Raw genomic sequence first — 24,692 nt, 5'->3', positions numbered from 1 at the left:
CCTGTTTTACCTGCTCCTGTGCGGACACATGCCAGCTCCCATAGACATACACTTAGGTGTCCAGATGTGTGCACCAACAGCCAGAATGGGACTCAGTGGACAGGCACACAGCCTATAGACTGCGCATACATCCGCCTGCAACATCTGCACACTGCAGTCACAGGTACCTGTGGCAGTGTGTGGACACCCACAGGAGGATGTGGGCAGGGGATTGTGAGTCCTGCCCTGGCATCTTGTCCACAGGCCGCCACTGCCTCAGGGGCAGGATATTCATGGGCCTTACTGTGCAGACACATGCTTGGACACATGAGTAGGCATGCGGATACAGGCCTGGTCATACAAATGTGCTCAGATGCATGCATGAATACTGGTGGCCACGGGACCTCAGGCATCTGCATATTTTCCTACATATTTGAATGTGTGCACACTTGCACTTGTGTGTTCATGTCTTCCTACCAGCATGATCACACACACATGCATGGACACATGTCTGCCTAGATACCCTCACCCTGCACGCAGCCCCTGGCCCCGCCCATAGGCTCCTGACCCTACTCTGTCTCCTCTGTGCAGGGGGTGAGTACTTCAGTGACGAGCAGATGCGGTTCCGGGCTCCGCTGCTGTATGAGCAGTACATCGGGCAGTACTTAACCCAGGAGGAGCTCAGTGCCCGCACCCCAGCCCACCAGCCACCCAAGCCCGGCTCCCCCGGCACACCCCCTTGCCCACTCTCCGACCTGCTGCTGCAATCCTACCAGGAACAGGAACTGCAGCAACGGCTGCTCCAGCAGCAGGAGGAGGAGGAGGCCTGTCTGGAGGAGGAGGAGGAAGAGGAAGAGGACAGTGACAAGGAAGGTGAGGACCAGCAGCAGGGGAGCCCCAGTATCTGGACTCCACAGTCCTGGAGTCTCCTCAGTCCATGGCACCAGGCTGGGCCCCACCTGCAGGAGTAGACATTGAGACCCTGTCCTGCCAGAACCAAGAGCCCTGTGTGCCCTAGCCCTTCCCGACCTCTCCAGCATCTCCGACCCCACTCCTGAAAAGCACCAAGCAATCCCTCGCCGCCAGGCCTTTGCTCATGACGTTCCCTCTGCCGGGAATGCCTTCCCTTCACCACCCTCAGGTGTCTAATCCTGACCCTATTCTGCAGTCCGCGGAGCACTGGTTGTCATGTGCTTGGTGTGTGCTCCAGGAGGGCAGGGACTGCGGGCTTTCTGGTCACTGTTATGTTCCCAGTGCCACCAGCACAAAGGATGCAGCTCTCTGAACTGTGTTCAGCACCTACGTGAGTGTCCCCCTCACACTCCCTCACTGTGGGCGTCTCCCCCGCAGACCAGAGCCCTGGAAAAGATTCGGAGGCCTGGATTCCCGACTCCGAGGAGAGGCTGATCCTGCGGGAAGAGTTCACCAGCCGGATGCACCAGCGCTTCCTGGACGGCAAGGACGGGGACTTTGACTACAGGTGCTTCATGCCTCTACCTCCTCGTCCCCCCAACCCAGCACCCTATAGCCCTCAGCTGCATGCCAGGTCCCAGGCATCTCCATGGAGGGCCTCCGTGTTGCTAGAAGGCCCCAGAACAGTTCCAGGCCATGGGCCCTGAGGTCAGACAGCCTCAGGGTTTCAGACCAACCAAAGACCAGTGGGTGACCTTGGACTAGCTTTGTCCATCTGAGAGCCTCAATCCTCTCCCCAAATGTAAGGAGGGAATGAGCAGGGCTGACATTCAACTCGATAAGATATTGAAACATTTTCACTTGGTGGCCTGGCAGGATGCCACTACCCCAGGCCTCCCAAATGTCCCCCGGAACCCCACACCTCATGCTGCAGGAAGTAATCCCTGGCAAAGCTAATGTGTAGCGGGAGGGGCCTGTGGTGGGGGCCCTGCAGTGTTGGTAGGTAATTTCTCCAGTATAACCTCAGGGCCAAGATGCATGGGCCACCTGCTGTGAAAAGGATTTTACTATCAGGGAGAAGGACGCAGGAGAGCGAACTATCAAAATCAAAGATAAGTGGTTTGTCCACTGAGGCAATCTGGCTTGTGGTCCTGAACACCAGCATGGCAGCAGAGGGCCCTGGTTTCAAACACAACTCTGATGCAGTGTGAACAAGCAGACCTTTGGGGGCACGTCAGCTGAATGGGGATCATAACAGCCACTGGCCCAATCTGGACACCCTGGCTCTGGAGTCAGGTCCAGGTGGTATCTTCCAGCCTGGACCAGCCTTGCAGCCTGAATGTCCACAGAGTGAGGGAGGGAGCCCTCAGTGAGGGCACCATTGCTGCCATGAAACCCACAAGGAACCCAGGCCTGGCGTGAGGAATGAGGAATGATGGAGACAAAGCCTGTCCCCTATCCAGAGGCCACTGCGGGGCAGCAGGGCCACATGGTCCCTCATGGTGTTCAGCCACCTCTTGCTGAGTGTCTGCTGTGTCCAGGCTTGGGATAGAGCAGGAAACAAAACCGATGAGAGGATTCCAGCCCTGAAGGAGGTCCCACTGTAGTGAGGACAAGCAGCATCAAGCGTTTGGTGGTGATGGGCCACGAAGAAAAGGTGGGGATGGGGGAGACAAGGTGGCCAGGAAAGGCTCTCTGAGTAGATCTGCAGGAAGTGAAGGGTGAGTGACAGCTATCTGGGGGAAGGGCCCTAGGGTGGCATGGAAGAATAGCAAGGCTGCCCGAGTGGCAGGAGGGAGGGCAGAATGGACAGGGCTTTCTGCACAAAGTGAGCTTGATGGGAGCTGAGGGAGGATTTGGAGTGGAGTCCGGCTCCTCACATTTTAGGATCACTTGTCACTTTAATGCAGTTTCTGGGCCTCAGAACCAATGATCTTGGGTCAGCATAATTCTTTGTGAGCCCGGCCTATCCTAGTGCACCAGAACGCTGAGTAGTACCCTGGCCTCCACCCACTAGGTGCCAGTAGCAGCTCCCCAGTTTTGACAACCAAATGTCTCCGGTTATCACCAGATGTCATCTGAGGGGACACAGCCTTCCAGGTTGAGAACCACTGCCTTGGGAATGTGGGCCCCAGTGTCACCATATCACATCTTCCAGCTTTTAAAGAGAAACCAGAAGTTTTTATGTAAAATCTCTGATTTGGAAAAATACTGCCTTTTGTTTGAAGCCCTGAGAGACCCAACATCCCCCTCCAAGGGGGTTAGCTGAATCTTAGAGCTGCCAGCATATGGCCTTTGACCTTACAGGGCCGAGCCATTTCCCCAGCTTCCCCAAAGGGTGGGGTCTGGGCCCAGGCAGAGCCAGCCTCTGACACCCCCCTCCTCCCTCTGCAGCGCCGTGGATGATAACCCCGACTTCGACAACCTGGACATTGTGGCCCGGGATGAGGAAGAGAGGTACTTTGATGAGGAGGAGCCTGAGGATGCACCTAGCCCGGAGCTAGACGGGGACTGATGGCCCAGCTACCCGCCCTGTTTTCCCCGCTCCCCCCCAAACAAGGCAGCTGATCAGTGGCCGGCTCAGAGACTTTCTCCAGGGACCCCAGTGAAGCTGCCTCATAGGGTCTGGTCCCATCTCAGACTGCCCCTCCCGCTGTGTCTGCAGTTCCCCCCAACCCAACCCTGCTTCTGTCTTCATTGCTGTTTCTCTGGGTTTCTTTCTCTGTCTTTGGTCTCTTTTTCTCCCTGCCTTTCCGTCTCCCTCTCTCCACCTCAGTCTCTTTCCTCTCTGCCTTTCTGTTTCTCCTCCTCGTTCTGTGCCTTGGCCTCTGTCCCCACAACAGGGTGAACATCCTTCCCTTGACCAAGTCCAGCAGGGCCCTTTGTAGCTAGAGCCAGCCAAGTCGACACCAGTGCCCAACGTGGGGTCGGGCTGATCCCTGGGCCCCAGAGCAGCTCGCTATCTCCCCTCCTGGTCCCTACTCTGTTATTCACCTATCCCATTTGTCAAGCTCTCCTTGCCTCTATATGTTCCCTTCTCTCCTTCGGCCTTGTGGGCCTGTGGTTCTTCCTGCCAGTCCGTTTCCATCTCTCAGCCTTTATCTCTGGGTTTCAGTGCCATCCCCAGTCTGGCTGCTGAGTGTGGCCTCACTGTAGGCAGAGGGAGACCACAGGTGTCCACAGCCATCACCTCTCCACTGGGACCCAGCCCTGGGAGGGATGGGCAGGGGAAGCACTGGGTATCCTGGGCCTGCCAGCTTGGGAGTGGGAGGAGGGGCACTCTCCCCTCCCAGCCCACAGCCCCCCTCTGCCCAGCCACAATTTTCCCTTTCTTCACTTCCTCTGCCTCTCTCTCCCTCTTGTTTACACTCCCCAAATACGCACAGGCTGTTATCATGGGTCCTGAGTCATCCCACACACACAGGCTGCCCCTCGTCTCTGCCCCCAGCCAGCCACAGGCCCGCCCCACAGAGCCCCCTGCCTCCCCGGCTAATGGGAGCCAGATGGCCGCCTGGTGACTCAGCCACCGGCCTGTGGGAACCCAGGCATCCCGCCTTCCCATGCCCCCACACCCAGCTCATGCTCCCCCAGTAGACACATGGAAAAGGGCCGTCTGCTGGAGGAGGGCATGGCCACGGGTCAGGGAGGTGGGGCCTGGGGCCTCTCAGCCCTGTGCACAGCAGTAGCGGCGTCCTTCCACAGCCAAACCTAAAGGACCCTTCAAGCTGCCTCTTGGGGCATGTAGTCCAGAGTGGGCAGAGGCCTGGAGGCCTCCTAGGGCCATGACGACCCCCAGGCCTTAGCTCTGCCCTCTGGGTCAGCCAGAATTAGAGCCAGACACGGAAAGTGAGAGCCGGATGGGCCCGGAGGGACGTTCAGGCTGTTCAATGAGAAAAAAAAAGGGAAGTTCTGGTTTCTGAGCAGTTCTGTCCTGTGCCAGGCCCGAGCCAGGTGCTTGACACTGCGCTGAATCCTCCAGACATTGCTGCGAAGTAGGGACTCAACTCACAGACCGGGCAAGGGAGGCCCAGGAAGGCGGGCAGCCTTCAGAGGTGAAAAGGCAGGTCTAGAACCACAAGTCCTAGAGCGCTCCACTGGCCTGCGGTCAGCTGTCGGCACTCAGGGTGGACAGATGCACAGACGTCCTCACATGGGAAGACGAGAAGACTTAGCTGTTGATGACGATAGCAGCTAAGCTTTGGGGGCCTCTGTTGGCACCAGGCACCGTCCTCCACACAGACTTGACTGAATCATCTTGACGGAGAAGTCAGTATTTGAATCCCAACCATCACGGTCCTGTGCGCCTCGTGCTATCAGTACTGGTAATCCACCTCCCGGAGGAGGCCCAGGGTCGTCCAGGCAGCTGACTCACAGGAGAGACGTGTGTCCTGGTACCTGTGCTTATGCCCTCAGGTTGTGAGCACACTCCTACTCCAGGCATCAGCCCTTAGTGCACATTTTCACCATTTGATCATTAAATCTGTGGTATACTGTGCCGTACATAAATTTTTGTTTTAAGTGAACACTGTTGGATAGGAATTAGGGTGAGTCAGATGGTGGGAGACCAGCGTCTGTAGCGGAGGTGGAGGTGGAGCTAGTCAAGAGGAATGGAGAGACACTTCCCAAAGGTCACGGCCTCTGTGCTGAGGCCTGGAGGTGCCCCAGTGGCCTGGCCCTCGCTCCCAGGTCTGGGGTTGGGGTGGGTGGAGAGGCTGAGTCAGGAAGGGAGGGCCCTGCTGGGGGAGCGTCTCTCAGTGCACATCCGGCCCCCACCCCCAGTCTCCTGTCTGTCCTGGCTGCCACCCCCACGTCTGACACCTCTGTGCTTCCTGCCAAAGCTGACAGGGACTCCACAAGCCTCTAATGCCTGCCTGCTCTGTCCTTTGTCCTGCTTCTCTCCCTCTACCCCCCACCCTCCTCTCTATCACCCTTTCATTCTGTCTCTGCACCTCTCTGGCTGTCATTGTCTACCCTTTCTTCCTCGTTCTTCTGGGCGTCTGCCTCCTTTCTCTCCCTCATGGCTCCCTGAGCTTCCCTCACTGTCTCATGTCCCCATTTCCCCTGCCTTTCTGTTGGGGCCTCCCCTCCCTGTGTCACTCCTGCTTGTTTGCCCTCATGTTTTCCTATCCTTCTCCCTGCTGTCTTGGCCAGCCCCCGTCATATCCATCTCAATCTCTGTCCTCTCTTCTCTGGCTCCCAAACCCTGGAAGCCCAGAGAAGACATCCAGGTTAGAGGTTCACTGGTGGCTCCTGGGAGCCCAGAATGAGGGGTCACCTCCACCCAGAAAGGGGGTGGGAAGGGCAGTGAGGTTGCAGCCTGTCTGGCCAGAAGGAAGTGTCTATGCTGTGGCCTGGTCACCCCCCCCCCCCAACTGGCCCCCAGGACCTGCTGGGCTGCCACCACCCCCGGGGCTGGGACAGAGTAAACACTGCCGCCGGCAGCCGGGATATTTATACCAAGGGCTGGGCGCAGGTCCAGTGCCCACCGCAGCCCCTGCCCTGCCCTGCCCGCCACAGCCAGCCCTGAGCCAGCGTGGCACCAGCCGGCGAGGGGACATACCGCAGAGGCAGCCTCCACTCAGCCCGGAGGCCACTGGGCTTGCTGCCCAGGATGCCAGCAACTTTGCTGAGGACGCACAATTCCCCCTCCCCTGGAAACAGCAGCACAAAGTGCTCGTGAACATGAACACACATACACATCCCACTGCGAGCTCAAAATGCCCTGAAAGGCGATGCAAAATAGAAACCTACACAACTGCTCACACACTGAGGCCACCAGCCCACATGTGGGACGACACAGACACCACCTGCTCAGACACCCACAGAGGCTGAAAACACCAGTCCCCACGATGGGCGGATACACACACACACCCCGGAGAACGACAGCAAGCATGCTGGAGACACACCGTGGACACACAAACATGCTCAGCACACCAGCGGCGCACACACTGGTCACAAAGTATAACCCAGAAACAGCTGGCCCAGACACTGGGAACTGTCGCACACACATTGAAAACACTGCTCATGTGTAAGAAACAAAATACACACCACCTCTGGAAACACATCGTTCTCCCAGGCCCATAAACATACACAAAATATCCACATTTCAAGTCAAAATTACACTGAAGATACATAAACTCACCTGGAGGAAAACAGCAAAGATGCTAAGAAAAAAATTCAGACACATAACACGCCCCAGGCATATGACCTATTGTAACACAGACCTCCCAAATCACACGTGTCAGGACACAGCCCAGAGAGCACACCGACTTGTACAGCAACCACACACACGAGGAACACAGCAGTCACCAGCACATGGAGCTTAGCGCGTGCTGGGAACACACACACACTGAAAATCCCCTCACAGCCTGTGGGCACCCAGCTGGTATGTTAAGACCCCTATGCTAGACACATAAAACTCACACCACAAAACTTGGGGACACACACACACACAAAGGTCCTGAACACATTCAAATTCACATTAGAAACACAAGAGACCAATGCTTGGAATGTCCAGCAATTTAGGAGGCAATGGGCTGTTTGTCTCTCTCTTTCTGTTACCCACTGACCCCAGTCCCAGGCCTGTCTGGGGGAGGGGGGCAGGAAGGCCTGAGCTGGCCTCCCCTAACCCAGCTTCCTGCCCTCTGGGGGCTGGATAGGAAGCTGGGGCTTCAGCCGGAACCCAGGCTACCCGCCTTCAACTTCCCTCCCTGAGCCTGGGCTTTGGGGGAGGGGAGAACACCCTGAACCCCGGGTCCTGCCCATGCGGTTAGCTGGGGGCCTGAGATGCCTTATCCCTACAGGCCTGGCCACCCCAGCGAGGAAGGTGGGGGCAGGAGCAGAGCTCACGTGGTGAGAAGGTGCTGAGCCCGAAAGTTTTTCTGGCAGCAGGCAGGTGGGCGGGGTGTGTCAAGAGGGCGTGGCCAGGGCTCAGCACTGGGAGTGTGAGTGAATCCCCAGGGTGCAGCCAGGACTTGTCCTGAGGCCCAGGCACGAGCTGGGCTTGTGAGGGCCACGACCCTGGGGATGTGTCTGGGTTTGTGGGACTGCTCTGTCTGGGACCAGACCGGGCTGTGACAGTGTGTCTGGCTAAGACGGGTCAGCTGCCTTCTGCAGGGCCATGTGGGACTCCCCAGGCCTGAGTGTGTGGGGCTGTGAAATGTCAAACTGAGTGGGCATGACCACCTGGCAGTCTGTGAGACCGTGACGTGTCAGATCTCCGTGTATGGTGTGTGTCTGGGTGGGACTGTGACGAGTCAGTTCGTGTGCCTGTTTGTGACTATGACCCCATCCATAGAGGATGTTTGTGTAAACTGCTGGTGGCCTGTTTCATTTCCTTATTCTGTGAGGTGTGTGGCACAGTCTCTGAATCTGTATCTGGTATGTGGTGGTTGTGACTGTGACCCTACAGGATGTGTTTGTGTGGATGTGTTTTGCTGTGTCCCTATTGACATCTCTGCTTGTGCTGGGTCCCAGTGAGGCTCCAGGCTGGGCTATGTAATGGGGTGTCACATGTGGGCTATGCCTGCTGCCAAGTGTCCTGCAGGAGTTCCGGCGTGTTCATTGTGGGACACTGTCCATGCTTCAACCCCTGTATATGTGAATGAATGTGTGAACACATGTGCCACATCCTCAGGGGCCACAGTGACTTCCATGTCACTGTGTCCTTTCATAGGAGGCCAGTGACAATGGCTGCATTTCCTTGAATAGTGAACTCCTCCTGCCCCCACACTACCCAGCCCTCATTGCTCCCAGACCTGTGGCAGGTGGAATGACCACATTGCTACCCCAGGCTGGGCTGGTAGGATCCCAAGGCCCACTCATTCAGACCTAGTGCTGCCCAAACCTCCCCCTTCCCCCGGGCACCTCTGCGCAAAGCAGTAGTTCAAGGCCTGGGACCAGGGAAGGAGGGTGGGGGCCAGATGAGGGAATTGAAACCGGGGAGGAGGAAAGGAAACCAAGATGCCAGAGAAAGAGGAAGCAAGGGAGAATTCACAAGCAAGACCACAGCAGAGGGGAAGAGACAAGGCCCAGAGGGAACCCACCGGCCGCAGAGTACCAGCATCTCTCACCTGAACCCCTGCTGTTCCTGCAGTCGCCCACGGCTCCATTCAGTCTACTCTCCACCATCAGCCAAAGGGATCTCTAAGCACCGAAGTCAAATCATATCCCATCTCTATCCAGAGTCTTGTCATGGCTCCATCATCCCCCAGGTACAGATTCTCACAGGTTCCCACCTCCCCCAGGGCTGATGTGCCCTGCAAGCAGCACCAGTGCAGAGAGCCTTAACTGCCGCTGCCTGGTTTGAGTGCCAGCTCTGCTGCTTGTGCGCTAACAAGTAACCTCTCTGTGCCACAGTATTCCCATCTGTAAGGTGGTCTCTGTTGCAGGAGTTGGCAAGATTTTTCTATAAAGAGCCCAATAGCAAAGACTTTTGACTTTGCATACAGTTTCTTCTCGACTTCGCCCTTGTAGCACTAAAACAGCCAGAGACATGGCTGTGCTCCAATAAAACTTTATTTACAGAAACAGGCAGCAGGTCAGAATTTGCCTGCAGGCTGTAGTTTGCCAACCCCTGCTCTGCTGCGCTGTGGGGAGAATGCAGTGAGCTGGTAGATTCATACCTGGCATGGAGGATTATCACTCTCTGGCCTGTGGGTGTTACCATCTGACTCAGCTCCCAACACCCTTCCCCTTGGCCCTCCTTTCCAACCACACTGACCTTGTTCCTCCCTCCCTCACCCCAAGTTTATCCTCACTCCCGGCCTTGCCTTCTGTCCTTCCCAGAACACACTCCCTCTTCCTCCCCTAAGCTGCCTTCAGGTCCCAAAAGCTACCTCCTCCAAGAGATCCTCCCTGTCCCATCTCACACTCCATCCTGCTTTCCTGCCTTCATGCCATTTACAATGTCTGTCTCTTCCCGGAAAAGTAGGTTCCTGGTGGGCAGGAACGAGTCTCTTAACCTCTCTGGACTTGAGTTTCCTCACCTTTAAAGTGGGCGTTATAAGAATCCCCAGAGCTTGTTATGGTGAGTGAGTTGATTAACATAAGCACTTAGAACAAGGCCCAAAGTGCTCAATAAATAAATGTAGTGCTTACCAGGAGTACCTGGAACATAAGAAGTGCTTGGTAAGTGGTAGGAGGGGCAAATGAAAAGTGAAGAGAGAGACAGGAGGCGGCAGATGGAGCGGGAGTCCAGGAACATCGGTAGAGACCCTGTCAGCCAAGGACACCGAGACCCCAGTCCTCTCTCCACCTTTAATGGGCCCCGAGGTGGGCTTGGCCGGGAGAAGGGGGGTGGGGCCGGTGTCCTTAAATACAGCCCGGCGCGACGGGCAGGGGAAGGGGAGGCGGGGCCGGGCCTGCCGGGGCGGGGCGGGAGGGGTAGGGGGCTCAGCTGCACTTGCAGGAGCGCACGATCATGTTGGACAGCTGCTCCACCTTGGGCTTGCGGCCCACGTAGTACACAATAGGCAGAGGCTCCAGCGCCTGCGGCACGCAGCAGGGCGCCGCCGACGCGCCGGGGTTGTGCTGGTTGTATAGGGCCAGGACCTGCGGGCGGATGGGCGGGGTCAGGGCAGGGGTCAGATTGCTCCCATCTCCCTACACCTCTTCTCACCCCTTAGGGCTCAATCTCTGCCGCTCCGCATTTCCCACTCTTGATTTGTATCTCAATCATTCTTTCTCCTTCCATCTTCTTGTCTCTGTGTATCAACCTGTGCCTTCCTGCCTTTTTCATTCTGTCTCATCTCTCGGTTTCTCTTTCTCCTTCCGAGCTACTCCGTCCCGTGGGTCTCCCCATATGCCTCGTCTCTAACTGTGCAGACCGGTCTCCAGCTTCTCTCCCATCTCTACCACCCTCTCCAGTCTCTCTGTCTCTATTTCTCCCTTCCGCCCTTCATCTCTGCGTGTACCTCTCTCCCTCCCCTCCCTTGGTCCCTGCTATCGCCAGCCCGGGCCAGACGCACCTTGCTGTACTGCGTTTCCAGGCTCCAAATGTAGGGGCAGGGCCCCAGGCAGAAGTTGGCGTGGTAGCCCTTGGGCTCGTGGATCCATTTCCAGCCCAGATCCTTGCGGAAGTCGATGTAGAGCTGCCGCACGCAGCAGTTTTTCTCCGTGGAGCTGCGGGCGGGACAAGGGTGAGGAATCCAGGTCAGGGCGACAGAGGGGCCTGCAAGGGCTAGCCATGCCCCTCCTCCTCTGTGTGTGTGTGTGTGTGTGTGTGTGTGTGTGTGTGTGTGTGTTTGCACCATCTCCATCTTGGTCTCCCTTGCACCCACAGTGATAACAACAGCCAACAGTTACAATACTGATGATGGCCAGCACTGATAAAGCACTTCCTCCAGTCAAGCACTGTGCTAAGAGCAACATAATAAACAGGGTCTCGTGCAGGGCTCAAAACAAGCCTGTAGGAAGCCAATGGCCATCCACAGGGACAGCTAAGTAAATCATGGCACATCCATACACTAGAACATGAAACAGCGCAGCTCCATGTGTACTGATACATCCTACATGTGCAACAAATGTTTACTGAACTAGTGTCTGCTGCCCTGGGATCTACAGGGACTCAGTACAAACAAAACAGACAGAAACCCCTGTCCTCTAGGGCCAAATGCGAGAGACTGTCATGTCGCTCTTCTGCTCTGAACATGGCCCCGCTTCACTAAGGACAAATGCCAGAAGTCCTCACCATGAACCACAAGGCACTACTGGATTTGGCTCATCTCAATTCCCTCTCCATTTTCACTCTACTCCAGTCATACTAGTGTCCTCACTGTTCCTCAAACGGTCCTACCTCAGGGCCTTTGCACTTGTTGTTGTCTCTGACTGGCTTACTGTTCACACAAATTTCTGCTCCAGCTTATTTCTTTACTTCCTTTAATTATTTGCTTAAATGTCCTTCACTCAGGGAGCCTCAATCCTAGAACACTGCCTGGCATGCAGTGGGTGCTCAATAAATAGTTAAACAAATTAATGTCATCTCTTTTTTTTTCTTCAAATTAATTTCAGAGAGGACGGGAGAGGGAGAGAGAGATAGAAACATCAATGATGAGAGAGAATCGCTGATCAGCTGCCTCCTGCACACCCCCTACTGGGGATCGAGCCCAAAACCTTAAACGGAACCGAACCTGGGACCCTTCAGTCTGCAGGCCGATGCTCTATCCACTAAGCCAACCCAGCCAGGGCTAATGTCATCTCTTTAGAAAGTCCTTCCTGGACCATCCTACCCAAAATACCAATCCAAAAGACAGTTCCATCCAGTGTAACTACAGCATTGCAGGTATACAAGAAAATATGAAAATGTCTGTGTCAAAAAAAAAAAAAGAAAGAAAATGTCTGTGTCTGAAGTGGGACAAAATCTTAAAACCTGTGGAAGCTGAATAAGAGTTCATTATACTATCCTGGTTGCTTTTATATACATTTGAAATTTTCATAATAAAAATCAGGATAGGAAAAATACTCTCCAATATCTCTTTCTTTCTTTCTCTTTCATCTGTTTTATTTTCCTTCTTGGAACTTTTAGCTATCTGCTCTTTTATTTATTTGATATTGATTTATCTGTTCATTATCTGCCTTCCTCTGAGGACAGGACTTTTTGTCTGTTTTCTCTCCCAATGTATCCCTAGTGCCTACAACAGTGCCTGGCACACTGTAGGCACTCTGCAAATATTGGATGTATAAATTAATTGTTCAATGGGTTAGGTTTTTAAAAAGCACATTGGAGCCCTGGCTGGTTTTGCTCAGTGGATAGAATGTTGGCCTGCAGACTGAAGGATCCCAGGTTCAATTCCAGTCAAGGGCACATGCCCGGGTTGTGGACTCGATCTCTAGGAGGGGACATGCAGGAGGCAGCTGATCAATGATTCTCTCTCATCATTAATGTTTCTATCTCTCTTTCCCTTTCCCTTCCTCTCCGAAATCAATAAAAAAAAAAATTTTTTTAAAGCACATTGGAGAATAGTGGTGTATAAGATGCTACTGTTCTGGATTTATGGTCTCTGTGCCATGTTCAGATCCAAAGGCCAGTCCTCCCAAGTTGGGGCCCAGGCTTCTGTTTGTTTGAAAGGACCTGGGCACTAAATGCGCAGACCCCTGGGACCATGGCTGAGATGGACAGAGAGCTTGGCTAAAAAGCTTGACTCATGGGCAGACAAGATCTTTATATTCCATGTTTATAACATGTGAAAGAAGCACTATGCAAAGCTACAGGTACTGTATGATCCAAATTCTGTTTGGCATAAAGCAACTGGAAGGAAATTTATTGAAATGTTGATGGTGATATTTTGTGTGTGGTATAATGAGTAATATCTTTTATAGTTATATTTCTATGGCATTTATACTTAGTATGATGGACAATATTCTTTATCCTTTCCAAATTCTTAAGAGTGGATATGTGTTACTTCTAGAATCTGGAAAAAAAATGTAGTCCCTTCACTCCCCTCAAATATAAGACTATAATTTGGACAAAATAAATTAATATATGGCTATATGTAAGTGTCTCATGCAGATACTCTTTGGAAGGAGACACAAATATAATAAAAGTAGCTGCCTCTTCAGTGAGAGGTTGGGGGTTAGAGCTGGAGGGTCTCTGAGATCCTTTCTAGGTTTGGTCCATGTGCATGTATTTACCTATTCAAATAGTAATCAATAGAGAATTCATCAATTCACTTCAAAACCCCGCAAGGCAGACCTTATTATTATTCCCATTTGAAGGATGAAAAACTGAGCCTCAGAGAAGGATGTTGCCTGCTCACATACAGTATGTAAGGGGTGGAGCTTGAGGCCAGGTTCACAGCTGACTCTGTGCCACCCCAGAGCTTTGGCCTCATCTGCCCAGTACAACCATGTCAGCTTGAGCAGAGGGCAAAGGAGCGATGGCACAGGCTCTCCTGGGGCAAGTCCTTTCCATAAGCCACAGAGCCCTAAGAAGGGAGTCAGGGAACTGAGACCCCTGAGCTCTGCTGGTCCCTCCACAGTCTGGTTAGGACTCAGTTTCCCCATCAAAGATGGAGCAATGTTGGATCAAATAAAGTGTTGATAACCTGAGGGACTAAGAGGTATCAGGAAGTCTATGTATGGGCTCAGGGAGGGTCCTGAGCCCCCCAAACCATATGCACAGAGATGTGTATGTATGCACATACTTCTGGGAGGAAAGGTGCCTGGCTTCTGGCTTCTCAGTGGGGTCCTGGACTCACAAAAGTGGAAGAGTCACTGTCCAGAATAATCTTTACTTTGTGTTCCAAATCTGACGGGTTCTGAGGGCTAAGATTTGAAGAGTCCGTGATTCTATTACCCAACTCAGCCATTCTCCATGTGAGGTCCCAGGATAAGCAGCAGTATCACCAGGAACTTATGGGGAATGCAAATTCTCAGGCCCTACCCCAGACCTCCTGAACCAGAAACTGGGGGTGGGAGGTGAGGGCTAGCAGGCCAGATTTAACAAGTTCTCCAAGTGGCCCTGAGGCACTTACACTTCAGGGCCTGCTGCATTCCGGGCCCTGTTATACACACAGGCCCTTACAAAGCTCTCTCATTCAGTCAGCCCATTAGGACCCAACAGGGCCTGATGAGTATAAGAAACCCAGGGCCCCACATGGACTCTGGGTGCTGGGGAAGGAAGGGTCAGGGAAGCTTCCCAGTGGAGATGGTGATTGAGCTAAGAACAAGAAGATGGTTTTTGAACCTCAAACATACACAAAAGCAGAGAATATTATATTGAACCCTCATATCTCCATCACCCAGCTTCAACATTTAGCAAGTCATGGCCAACCTCACTGTATCTCTGCCCCTACCACTTCCTCTCCCCATATCACTCCACCCATAAATATTTCTATATGTATCTCCAAGAAATTCAGTGCTATTTTAAAACATAACCACAATACCACATAAGACAAATTAATAATTCCTTGATATCATCAGATATCTAGTTAGAGTTCACATTTCCCCAACTGTCTCATAAACATTTTTTTTTTTAGTCTGCACAAATTAAGATCCAAATAAGGTTTACGCATTGCTCTTGGTTGATGTATCTCTTAAGATTGTTTTTTAAATCTACAGAACCATTCTTTATTTCCCACCTTGCATTGTATGTGTTGAAGAAACTAAGTCAGGTTTCCCACAATCTAGATGTTGCTGACTGCGTGCCTGTGGTGGTGTTTAACATGCTCCACTATCCCTATAGTTCTAGAAAACTGGAAGTTGGAGCTACCATCTTGATCAACTTCAGGTTCAATTTTTTTTTTTTTTTTTGCAAGACTTCCTAGGTGATATTGTGTCCCTCTCAATGGAGGCTTACATGGCTGGCTGCCTTTCTTTGTAATGTTATTAGCTTTTGGCACTCAAGACCTCAGATGTTCATTCATTCACAGAGTTGCTGGGCTGAGGGTAGGATCTGCAAGGAACTTGGGAGAAGAGCTGACTTTCCAGCTGGGGACTAGCACATGACAAAGCCCCAGAGGCACCATCAAAATATTAAGCAGAGGCCAGGCCGGCATAGCTCAGTGGTTGAGCGTCTACCTATGAACCAGGAGGTCAGGGTTGCGGGCTCGATCCCCAGTAGGGTGCATGCAGGAGGCAGTCGATGAATGATTCTCTCTCATCATGGATGTTTCTATCTCTCTCTCTTTCTCCCTTCCCCTCTGAAATCAATAAAAATATATATATTTAAAAATATATATCTATATTTTAATTTATTAAGCAAGGGAGGGGCAGGATCATATTATAATTCTAACCACAACATTCTAACTCTGAATTTTAACATTTTAGAAATCCAAGTTTTCAACTTTCTTGGACTGCAGTACGCCAGCACCTCAAGACACTCACACTCCAACATCATTTCCAACTTTCTAGGAGTTCCACATTCCAACTCTCGAGGATCTTGGCATTCTTGAATTCCAATATTTCAATACCGCATTCCAACATTCCAAAGTTCTGAGCCCATCATCACTCAAGAGGGCCAAGCTGCCACTGTCTAGATCCCAGCCTTCATAGAATGCAGCATGCTAACACCAAGCCCCAGTATTCTAGGGTGCCCATATTCTGGCTTTCTCCAGATCCCATTTGTGAATCCTAACATTTTAACACAGGATTTTATCCTTCTGAGCCCCAGATTCGAGGACTGCAATCTGCCAGCACTGGAGACGCCAATCTGTCAATAAACAGGAATCCAACAAGGGCAACCTTCCAATTCTGAATTCCCAAATTCTAGGATCCCAACACTCTTTGAGTCCAACACTGTTAGATTTCAATAACTAACACTGAATTCTAGCATCCTAGAATCCGAACACTCTAGGATCTCAACCTGCCAGTAATGTCAGAGACTGAATCCCCACATTCTTGGTGTTCAACATTCTAATAGCCTCTGATTCCCACACACACACAAGAAAACAACCTGATCTCCACGTTCTAGGACTCCCAGGTCACACATCCCTGCATTCTAGGACTCAAACCTCATCCCCTGAGTTTTCCAGGCTGAAGGAGATACTAGCCCGAGTATAGTACCAGCCAGGTGCCCACCCTGCAGCACCTGGTCAGGCCGCCCAGGCTGGAAGGCCTCAGTTTTCACCTGAAGCAGTAGTTGGTGTCCAGGGCTCGGCGGTGTCGGGGGCTGTGCAGGTGCTGGGCTCTCTCCAGCGGGGTGGCCATGAGAAGCAGGAAGGGCCGGTTCATGCCATGAATGGTGGCCAGGTCACCCCGGCGGCCAATACTGATTCCTGTTTTAGTTTGGGAGTCAGGGGGTGAGGGGTGGGGAGACAAACACACACTCTTAGGTGGCGAGTGGGGGATGGGCAGGGAGAGGAGGGGACACACACACACACACACACACACACACACGCACACACGCACTGCACACGGCACCTGCACCGGGACAGAAGGGTGGGCCTCACCGTTGATTTCCACATGGAGTATGTTATCTTTGCTGTCACAGGAGCAATGGGCACTGAGACGAAAGCCCTGGATTTCGCCTGTGAGAGTGAGGAGAGGGGAGCCAGTGTGAGGGTGTGGCTCACCCAGCCCCTGGGGGAGAAGGCAGGAAGGCTCAAACCCAGCTGCCCTCTCACTGCAGCCTCTTGACCCTGTTGCCGCAGCTCTCTGCCTTGCTGCCTCTCCCTCCACCTTCAGGTCTCAGTTCAAATGTCACCTCCTCCAAGAGGCCCTGCGGGGTGCAGGCCCCATTCCCACGATGACACCACTTTACTTTCTCCATAGCCCTGACCCTCTGGGTCCTTTGTATTTGGCTATTTATTTCCCTCATTGTTCTCAGTGGAGAGCAGGATGCATGGGGGCAGGGATCCTTGCTTTCTTGTTCCCTGCAGGGCCTGGCCCACAATGATAAAAACAAACTTCTACTGAGTGCAGGAGGGCACGCAGAGTGCCAGGCATGTTCTGAACACTCTGTGGGCATTAGACCCTCACCACAGCCACCCATGTTCCAGGAGGGGATGCCCAGGCACACAGGAAGTGACTTGCCCCCAGTGGGAAAAGGCAGGGCTGGGAGAAAGGCTTCTTGAGTGAATGGGTGGATTTTCTAAGCTCCTACTATGTGCTGGACCCTGTACTGGGTGCTCTGGGCTCAAATAATGACCAAGATAGGCCTTTGTCCAGTGGCCCCAGACACTCCTCCCAATGCCCACATGCTCCCTAACCCCCATCTTTTCATCTGGCCAAACCACCACTTATGCCACGAGTCTCAACACATTCACCCTTAACCTCGGGAAGCCCTCCTGGACCACCTCCTCCAGATGGGTTTGCGTATCTGCTCTGGGCTCCCCTCTTCTGGCCCTGATCATTCTAGTCATCACTGCCTGCTAGGGCTTTGGCAAGACTTCCTAGGTGCCTGGAAGTAATGGTGAGGACAGCGCCTAGAAATCTGCTTGGTTACCACTGTCTCCCTTGCACCACCACCCAGGCCAGGCACAGAGCAGGCACCTACTAGCATTTACTGAATGGAAGCATGAGTAAGAGGGATATTAGGAAGGGAGATGTGGGCACTGTGGGCTCAGCTGGGACAGGACAGAGGCCATCTTCTTCCAGACAGATTGGATGTGCCAGGCTCTCCCCCGAATAAAGGCCTTTGCATATCCTGTCCCTCTGCCTCCATCAGTCTTGCCCTCCTTCTTTCCTGGGCTGGTTCCACTCAGCAGACATTGGCTCTGCTGTCCAGGAAGCCCTCCTTGATCCCAGACTGTGCAGCCACCTCCTCTGGGCTCCCCATTCCAAGCCTGCCCACTCTGGGTCATTACTAGTTGATTTATAGGTCTTTCATCCTCTTCCCCCACCCCAACAATGGATCATGAGCTCTGTGAGGACAAAGATGGAGTTGTTTTTATCACTACTGTGTCCCCAGAATCACCCAGTACAGGTCCGGTGCTCAGGAAATGGATCAAGCCATTAATCACTCAGGTTTGAGTGTCTGGGAGGAGGGCCAGGTCCCGGCTCTTTGGCACCAACATAGGGCCAGGGGGGCGGGGGTGCTAGGTAGAGTAGTTGCAGGACAATGGGGTCGACCCCATTGCAAAACAGGGTGGGGCAAACAAGTGGTCCTCACCTCTGTAGTTCAGCCACTGCCGCACAACTGCAGTGACCTCAAAGGACAGCCACTCAGGTGTGTCGCCGGAATCCAGCACCTGGTTGCTGAGGTAGCGCCAGGAATTGTTGCTGTATTTCTGGGGGGTGACGAATAGAAAGAGAGAGATGGTGGGTAGATGCTGCCATGCGCCTCCACGTCCACTGCCTGCACCCCCACCCCATCTGCTCCTCTAAATGGGCCTTCAGACAGTCCCATGGACAGTTCCCTCCCGGACATCCATGCCCTGGGGGCCCACGGGAACCACCTGTGCCACAGAGAGCTCCAGCCTGGGGGTCGGCACCTGAGCTGCTCAGCCTCGGGCCCTGCTCCTCTTTGGAGCCAAGGAAATTCTTCTCTCTCTCGGCTTCAGTTTCCTTGCTGGTGAAATGTCAGGCCCCTTTGAGCTTGGACAGCCCACTGCTCAGATTTCCCTGCAGACATCCTGGGCTTCGCTCAGCACACATTTCCGCACATTTAACACCCTGCATTCTGGGTCTATATCACTTTCTAGGGGCTTATGTTAGAAGTCATACTATAACTCCAGGGCTTGACAGCATCCCAAGAATGACAGTCAATGAGCCCAGGAAGTTCTAAGACAGTGGTTCTCAACCTTCTGGCCCTTTAAATACAGTTCCTCATGTTGTGACCCAACCATAAAATTATTTTCATTGCTACTTCATAACTGTAATGTTGCTACTGTTATGAATCGTAATGTAAATATCTGATATGCAGGATGGTCTTAGGCGACCCCTGTGAAAGGGTCCTTCGACCGCCAAAGGGGTCGCGACCCACAGGTTGAGAACCGTTGATCTAAAAGACTAATGTTCCACAAGTCCAGGAGTTTGACACGCCATAAACCTAGCCTCTGCAGACACTGCTCTCCTGTGGAATGATCCCTGGTTCTGGACAGAACGCTCCGGAAGTGGCAGCATAAAGTTGGGGTCTCTAGATGCCAAGAAGTTAACATGAGACAAAGTTCCCTCTACTATCTACCATCACGTCTAAAGTTCCATATGACATGGATTCTAGGCCACTTGACCTTCAGAGACCCCATCTCTTCCAGAGGCCCCAATCTTCCTGAAGATTCCAAATTTTCTAGAGCTATCCAAGAGACCCCTTTGTCACAACAGAAATATTCTTTATCTGTGGTGTCCCAAATAGCTGATAACCACATGTGACTGTGGCTGCTTGAAATATGGCCAGTGGGACTGAGGAATTGAATTTTTTAAAAAATATATTTTATTGATTTTTTACAGAGAGGAAGGGAGAAGGATAGAGAGTTAGAAACATCGATGAGAGAGAAACATCGATCAGCTGCCTCCTGCACACCTCCTACTGGGGATGTGCCCACAACCAAGGTTCATGCCCTCGACTGGAATCGAACCTGGGACCCTTCAGTCCACAGGCTGACGCTCTATCCACTGAGCCAAACTGGTCAGAGCTGAATTTTGCTTTTAATTGTAAAAAACTTTTTTAAAAAATATATTTTATTGATTTTTTACAGAGAGGAAGGGAGAGGAATAGAGTCAGAAACATCAATGAGAGAGAAACATCAATCAGCTGCCTCCTGCACACCTCCTACTGGGGATGTGCCCACAACCAAGGTACATGCCCTTGACCGGAATCGAACCTGGGACCCTTGAGTCCGCAGGCTGACGCTCTATCCACTGAGCCAAACCGGTCAGGGCTGAATTTTTGCTTTTAATTGTTAAAAACTTAAATGGCCATATGTAACTAGTGGCTTCCCTATGGGACAGAGAAGGTCCAGAACCCTGAACTGTTCTACAGATTCCAACTTTCAAGATACCTGCATTCTAGAATCCAATTGCTAAGATTCCAGCCTTCTAAGTGGCTAACATTCTAGGGTGCTAGGAGTCTGACATTTTAAAGAGCCCTATGATTCCATGGCCTGTGCTCTTCTGTCTTTCAGGGTCTGTCTGTGTGGCCCTTGCCGTCACCCATGGCCCAGTGGCCCACCTGGCCCATGCCCCCACCTGGTACAGCTCCACGTGTTGCCCCACTTTCAACTTGTGCCTCTGCAGGCGCAGCTCGGCCCGGAAGAGCAAGTGGGGTTCAGGCACTGCTTCCCGGAGATCCGACGTGTTGAAGAACATATATATGCTGTGTGAGTTGTGCTTGAATTTCTTATAGATTTCTAGGCAGAAGGAGTGGAGAAGGGGATGTCAGGGGTGTGGCAGTGGCAGGGGAGCTGATGCACCCCAAGTGTGAAGAGCATGGGCTCCAGAGCTGACAGCCTGGGTTGGAGTCCGACCCTGACCTTGGATGAGTGGCTTGCTCTCTCTGGGTTCGTTTCCTCCTCTCTAAAACCCTTCTCTTCCATCATCAGTCAAGTGCCCACTCAATACAGCCTGGCACCAAAGGTGTCAGCTTTGTTTGCTCAGCTCTTCCCAGTACTTGGAGCCTCAAATGCAAGTTCCATGGCAGTGTAGGGGCAAGGGCATTTGGAGCAGACCATGCCTCTGCTGCCTTGAGCTCTGTGACCTTGGCAAGTCCCATCCCTTCTTGGAGCCTCAGTTTCCTGCTATTCTTTGGAAAATGGCAACCACATCAAGCTCCCTGCCTTCCACCCCAGGGTCTCCTAACTGAAGTGCTGGTGTAACTCTGAGCAAGTCAGTTCCTGTGCCAGATTCTCACCTGTGACACAAGGATGGCTTGCAGGATGAGTGTGAAGTGAGATAAGGCAGATGAAGCACATGGCACAGGGTCTGCACACAATAGTCACCCTAATGTGTGTGTTAAAGACCTCCCTATTTGCCAGCTGCTATTCAAAGCATTTTGCATTTAAACATCACAACAATCCCATGAGGAAGATACTATTATTATACCCATTCTCTAGGTAGTAAAACAGAGGCACAAAGAGATCAAGTGATTTGCCCCAAAGTCACATAGCTAGGAAGCTGCAGAATGGGGATTCAAACTCAAGCAGACAGCTTCCAGACAACCCCTAAGCTAATGTGATCTTATTATTGTTGTTATTATCAATTGCTTCCTCCCTCAGCTGGTTAGAAAAGGCAAAGTTCATTCTAGGTAGGAATGGCCTGGGAGTGGGGAGAAAATTAGCAAGTGTTTTCTAGGCTATGAAAAGTCTGGGGTTGAGGTGGAGGGAACTCCGGGATGAACGGGGGCATCTGCTTTAGGCCTCTGCAGTGGGGAGGTAAAAACAGAGACAGGCTCTGAGAAATGTCAGAGGAAATCCCTTCTGTGGGCCCCCATCCTCTACTCATCCCCACTCGAGCCAGGCCAGTCCTGCCTCCTGCAAATAAGCACTATCTTGGCCCAGGGGTTACTCAGCAACCCCCAGAGGAAGGGAGACAGATAGGGAGGAAGGGAGAGAGAGAAAGGGCAGGGATCCACAGAGGGAGGGAGGGAGAGACCACAGAGACCAGGGACCAGACCCGGAGCGGTAGGAGGAGGTGTGAAGAAGTAGAGGCAGGAGATGGAGACTAATGAAGATGAGGGCGAGATGGAAAGACACACACACACACACACACACACACACACACACACACACTCGGAGAGGGACACTGGGTTTGGGAGCCAGAGGGAGAGGATTGAAGGTATCATTGTTAAATCTCTACAAAAAAGATGAAGCGGTTACGGAAAAGGTGAGGCAGATCTGTGAGGGGGATGGGCATCATTTGGCTGGAGCCACAATTGGGCAAAAGAATGGGCTGGGGACCCACAAGTCCAGCGCCCACGAGAGAAGGTGAAAGGAGGGGGACCGCCCCAAGTCGCAGGGCCACTTGGGACCCTTGGGTCCCCGCGTGGGCGCCGACGGGGCGGGCCCACGGTAGTCCCGCCCGGAACTGGGGTGAAGAGGGCGGGAGGCGCCGCCGCCGCCGCGAGGGCGGGGACCGGACCTGCCTCATCTCGCCCCAGGCTCCGCGCGCGATCCCCGCCCCCCGGGGCACGGGAAGGAAAGGGAAGAGGGCGGACGGGCGAGGCGGCCGGACGCTGGGGTTTCCCCAGCCTCGCGGGGAGGAACTGACACTGTGGGGTCTAGACTCTCAGCCTTTAGCTCTGTGGGGTCCTCCCCGCTCCGGACGCGCGGCTCCTCCCCCCGCGCGTGGCACCCACGTGGGACCTCCTCACCCCGACCTTGTAGATCGCACCTACCCACCTCTCCCCCTGCGCTCCACTCCTCGCTCAGCCCGCTCCCTTCCAGCCCGCAGCTCGGGGAGCTCGCTGCGGCCAAGGGCCCCGTTTATCTCTCCTTCACCCCCCCCCCCGTCCGCCTTTCCCACGCCTGTCTCCCCGCCTCTGTAACACTCCTTCCCGCGACCCAGTCTTCTAGGTTTCGTGGGGGCTCGCTTCCTCGCTGGCCTCCTCCTCGCACGTCCATCTGCGGAACCCGCAGGGCACCTCACCGCGCATCCCTGGCAGCCCCGCCCTCGCGCCCCTTCCTTCCCCGGATTCTCACCCCTCACCGCCCGGCTCTCTGCACCCCCCACCCCGCTCCTTGCACCCTCAGCAAGCGGGCCCACTCCGTTCCTCAGAACCTCCAAAGGCCTTAATGCTGAGGCTGGACTTCATCCTGCGGGTCCTGGGGAGCTAATCTTCGCCTAGCTTCTCTGTCCTTGGCTTTTCCCACCTCACGACCCCCGAGCTCCGCGTCAGCTCTCCCCACTGCCTCCCCCAGCCCCAAAGCGGCTCCCTCCCTGCAGCCCCCACCGCAAGACCCCCGACCCCAGGGCACCCCGGAGGCGAAGTCTTTTTCTACCCCCCTCCCCATGTTCTCTCCCACGAGGGGACTCCCCCGCGACCCCGGATGTCCCTGTCGCCTCCAGAAGAGGTCCATCCGCTCACTGTCTCCTCCTCTCAAGACCAGGCACCTGGTGGGTAGGAAGCTCAACCCTATTTATTCTCGGGGGGCGGGGGAGCCTCCAGCGTTCCCAGGGCCCCCCAAGTCCTCTTCCTCCAGCCAGCTTCCTCCCGGACCCCAGCGTGCCGGCGCCCCCCCTCCGCGCTCACCGTGGTTGTTGTCCACCGTCAGCACGCGGGTCAACTCCTTGGCGTAGTAGTCCGCCTCGGGCTCGGGCTCGGGCTCCGCGCTCTCCCCGGCCACCCGGTCGCGGGTGCTGTTGTAAAGGGCCATCACGGCCTCGGGCAGCGGGCCGGGCGGCACCTCCCCCGGGCTCGGGGCCTTGGTGAGACGCAGCTTGGACAGGATCTGGCCGCGGATGGCCTCAATGCGCTTCCGCTTCACCATCTCCATGTCGATGGTCTTGCAGGTGGACAGTCCGGCGGCCGGCCGGCCAGGCGTCAGCACTAGTAGCCACAGCAGCGGCAGCAGCAGCGGCAGCAGCCGCAGCCCGGAGGGCGGCATGGGGGAGGCAGCGCCCCCCGGCACTGCCGAGAGCGCGGGCCGGGCTGCCGTGGGGAAAGGGAGGCGCCGCTCCCGCTGGGGCTGGGGGTGGGGGTCTTCCGACGAAAGGTAGGAGAGTCAGAGGGTGAAGGGGGTGGGGGGGAAGATGAGGTCCAGGGAGGAGGGAGTCCCGGTGAGCGGCTGCTGGTTGTCCTACGGAAAAACCCAAGGTGGAGCGATCTCGTACCAGAGGTGGGTGGTCTTGAACAGGGGAGCGGAGACAGGTCAGAGGTTCTGCTCGGATCCCGGAGGACAAGGGTTCTTGGACGTGGGGGCTCGTGGGAGAGGCTGGGGGTGGGGAGCGTGCAGGGGGTGCGCCCAAGGTCTTGGGTCAAGTCTTCGCGGTGGTCGGGTTCGCGTTTCCTGAGGGCTGGTCCGGAGTGGGGTGCCTGAGGGACGCCGGGGGGGGGGCGCAGGGAGGGAGCAAGCGTCCGAGGCAGCGAGGCGATCTGGGATCCCCGAGTCCTGTCTCCTCGCTGGGCAGCGTCGCGCCAAGCGGTCCCCGCGCCTGCGGCTCCCAGCGGCAGCGGAAAAGTCTCAAAACTTTTTTCCTCTCCTACCAGCTCGTCCCTCCTCCCGCTCCTCCTCCCCCCTCCCCACGGCGGCGGCGGCGGCGGGGGCGGTTCGTCTCAGACTCTGGGGCCTCGGGGCTGCTCCTTCCTCCGCTCCCGGCGGGTGGCTCCGAGCCGGGGGGGTGCCCCTAAGGGGGCGTCCCCCCTGCCCCCGGCCAGGGCCTAGCTGTCTGGTGGATCCGCCGCGGGAGGAGGGAGTGGGGCGGCCCGGGGCGCGAAGGGCGGCGGCAGCGAGGGCAGCGAGGACCGGCTAGAGTGGCGGGGGGTTTTGAAG

At 54.3% G+C, this 24,692-nt stretch overlaps 2 protein-coding genes across 4 annotated transcripts in view; one reads left to right on the top strand and one right to left on the bottom strand.

Annotated features, from left to right (window-relative positions):
- The window catches only part of CCDC97 (coiled-coil domain containing 97), a 23,875-nt gene extending 7,412 nt beyond the window's left edge, over positions 1-16,463 (top strand). Inside the window, exons 3-6 of one of the 2 annotated variants that reach the window (XM_036345843.1) lie at positions 571-852; positions 1,330-1,459; positions 3,286-3,348; positions 15,658-16,463. In XM_036345843.1, coding sequence (XP_036201736.1) covers positions 571-852; positions 1,330-1,459; positions 3,286-3,348; positions 15,658-15,826 — 644 coding nt within the window. In that variant the 3' untranslated portion in view covers positions 15,827-16,463. Of the gene's footprint in view, positions 1-570; positions 853-1,329; positions 1,460-3,285; positions 5,387-15,657 lie in introns of those variants that run through there. The other variant, XM_036345844.1, reaches the window with a different exon arrangement.
- TGFB1 (transforming growth factor beta 1) overlaps positions 1-24,692 on the bottom strand; it is a 27,031-nt gene extending 2,339 nt beyond the window's left edge. Inside the window, exons 1-7 of one of the 2 annotated variants that reach the window (XM_036345840.1) lie at positions 23,453-24,691; positions 20,455-20,615; positions 18,440-18,557; positions 16,779-16,856; positions 16,457-16,604; positions 10,860-11,013; positions 9,391-10,443 (exon numbers count right to left, since the gene is read on the bottom strand). In XM_036345840.1, coding sequence (XP_036201733.1) covers positions 10,285-10,443; positions 10,860-11,013; positions 16,457-16,604; positions 16,779-16,856; positions 18,440-18,557; positions 20,455-20,615; positions 23,453-23,807 — 1,173 coding nt within the window. In that variant the 5' untranslated portion in view covers positions 23,808-24,691 and the 3' untranslated portion in view covers positions 9,391-10,284. Of the gene's footprint in view, positions 1-9,390; positions 10,444-10,859; positions 11,014-16,456; positions 16,605-16,778; positions 16,857-18,439; positions 18,558-20,454; positions 20,616-23,452 lie in introns of those variants that run through there. The other variant, XM_036345842.1, reaches the window with a different exon arrangement.

This window comes from Myotis myotis, unplaced genomic scaffold (genome assembly GCF_014108235.1).
Source record: "Myotis myotis isolate mMyoMyo1 unplaced genomic scaffold, mMyoMyo1.p scaffold_m19_p_19, whole genome shotgun sequence".
In the NCBI taxonomy this organism is placed as follows: domain Eukaryota; kingdom Metazoa; phylum Chordata; class Mammalia; order Chiroptera; family Vespertilionidae; genus Myotis; species Myotis myotis.
This window is presented reverse-complemented; position numbering and strand designations above follow the sequence as displayed.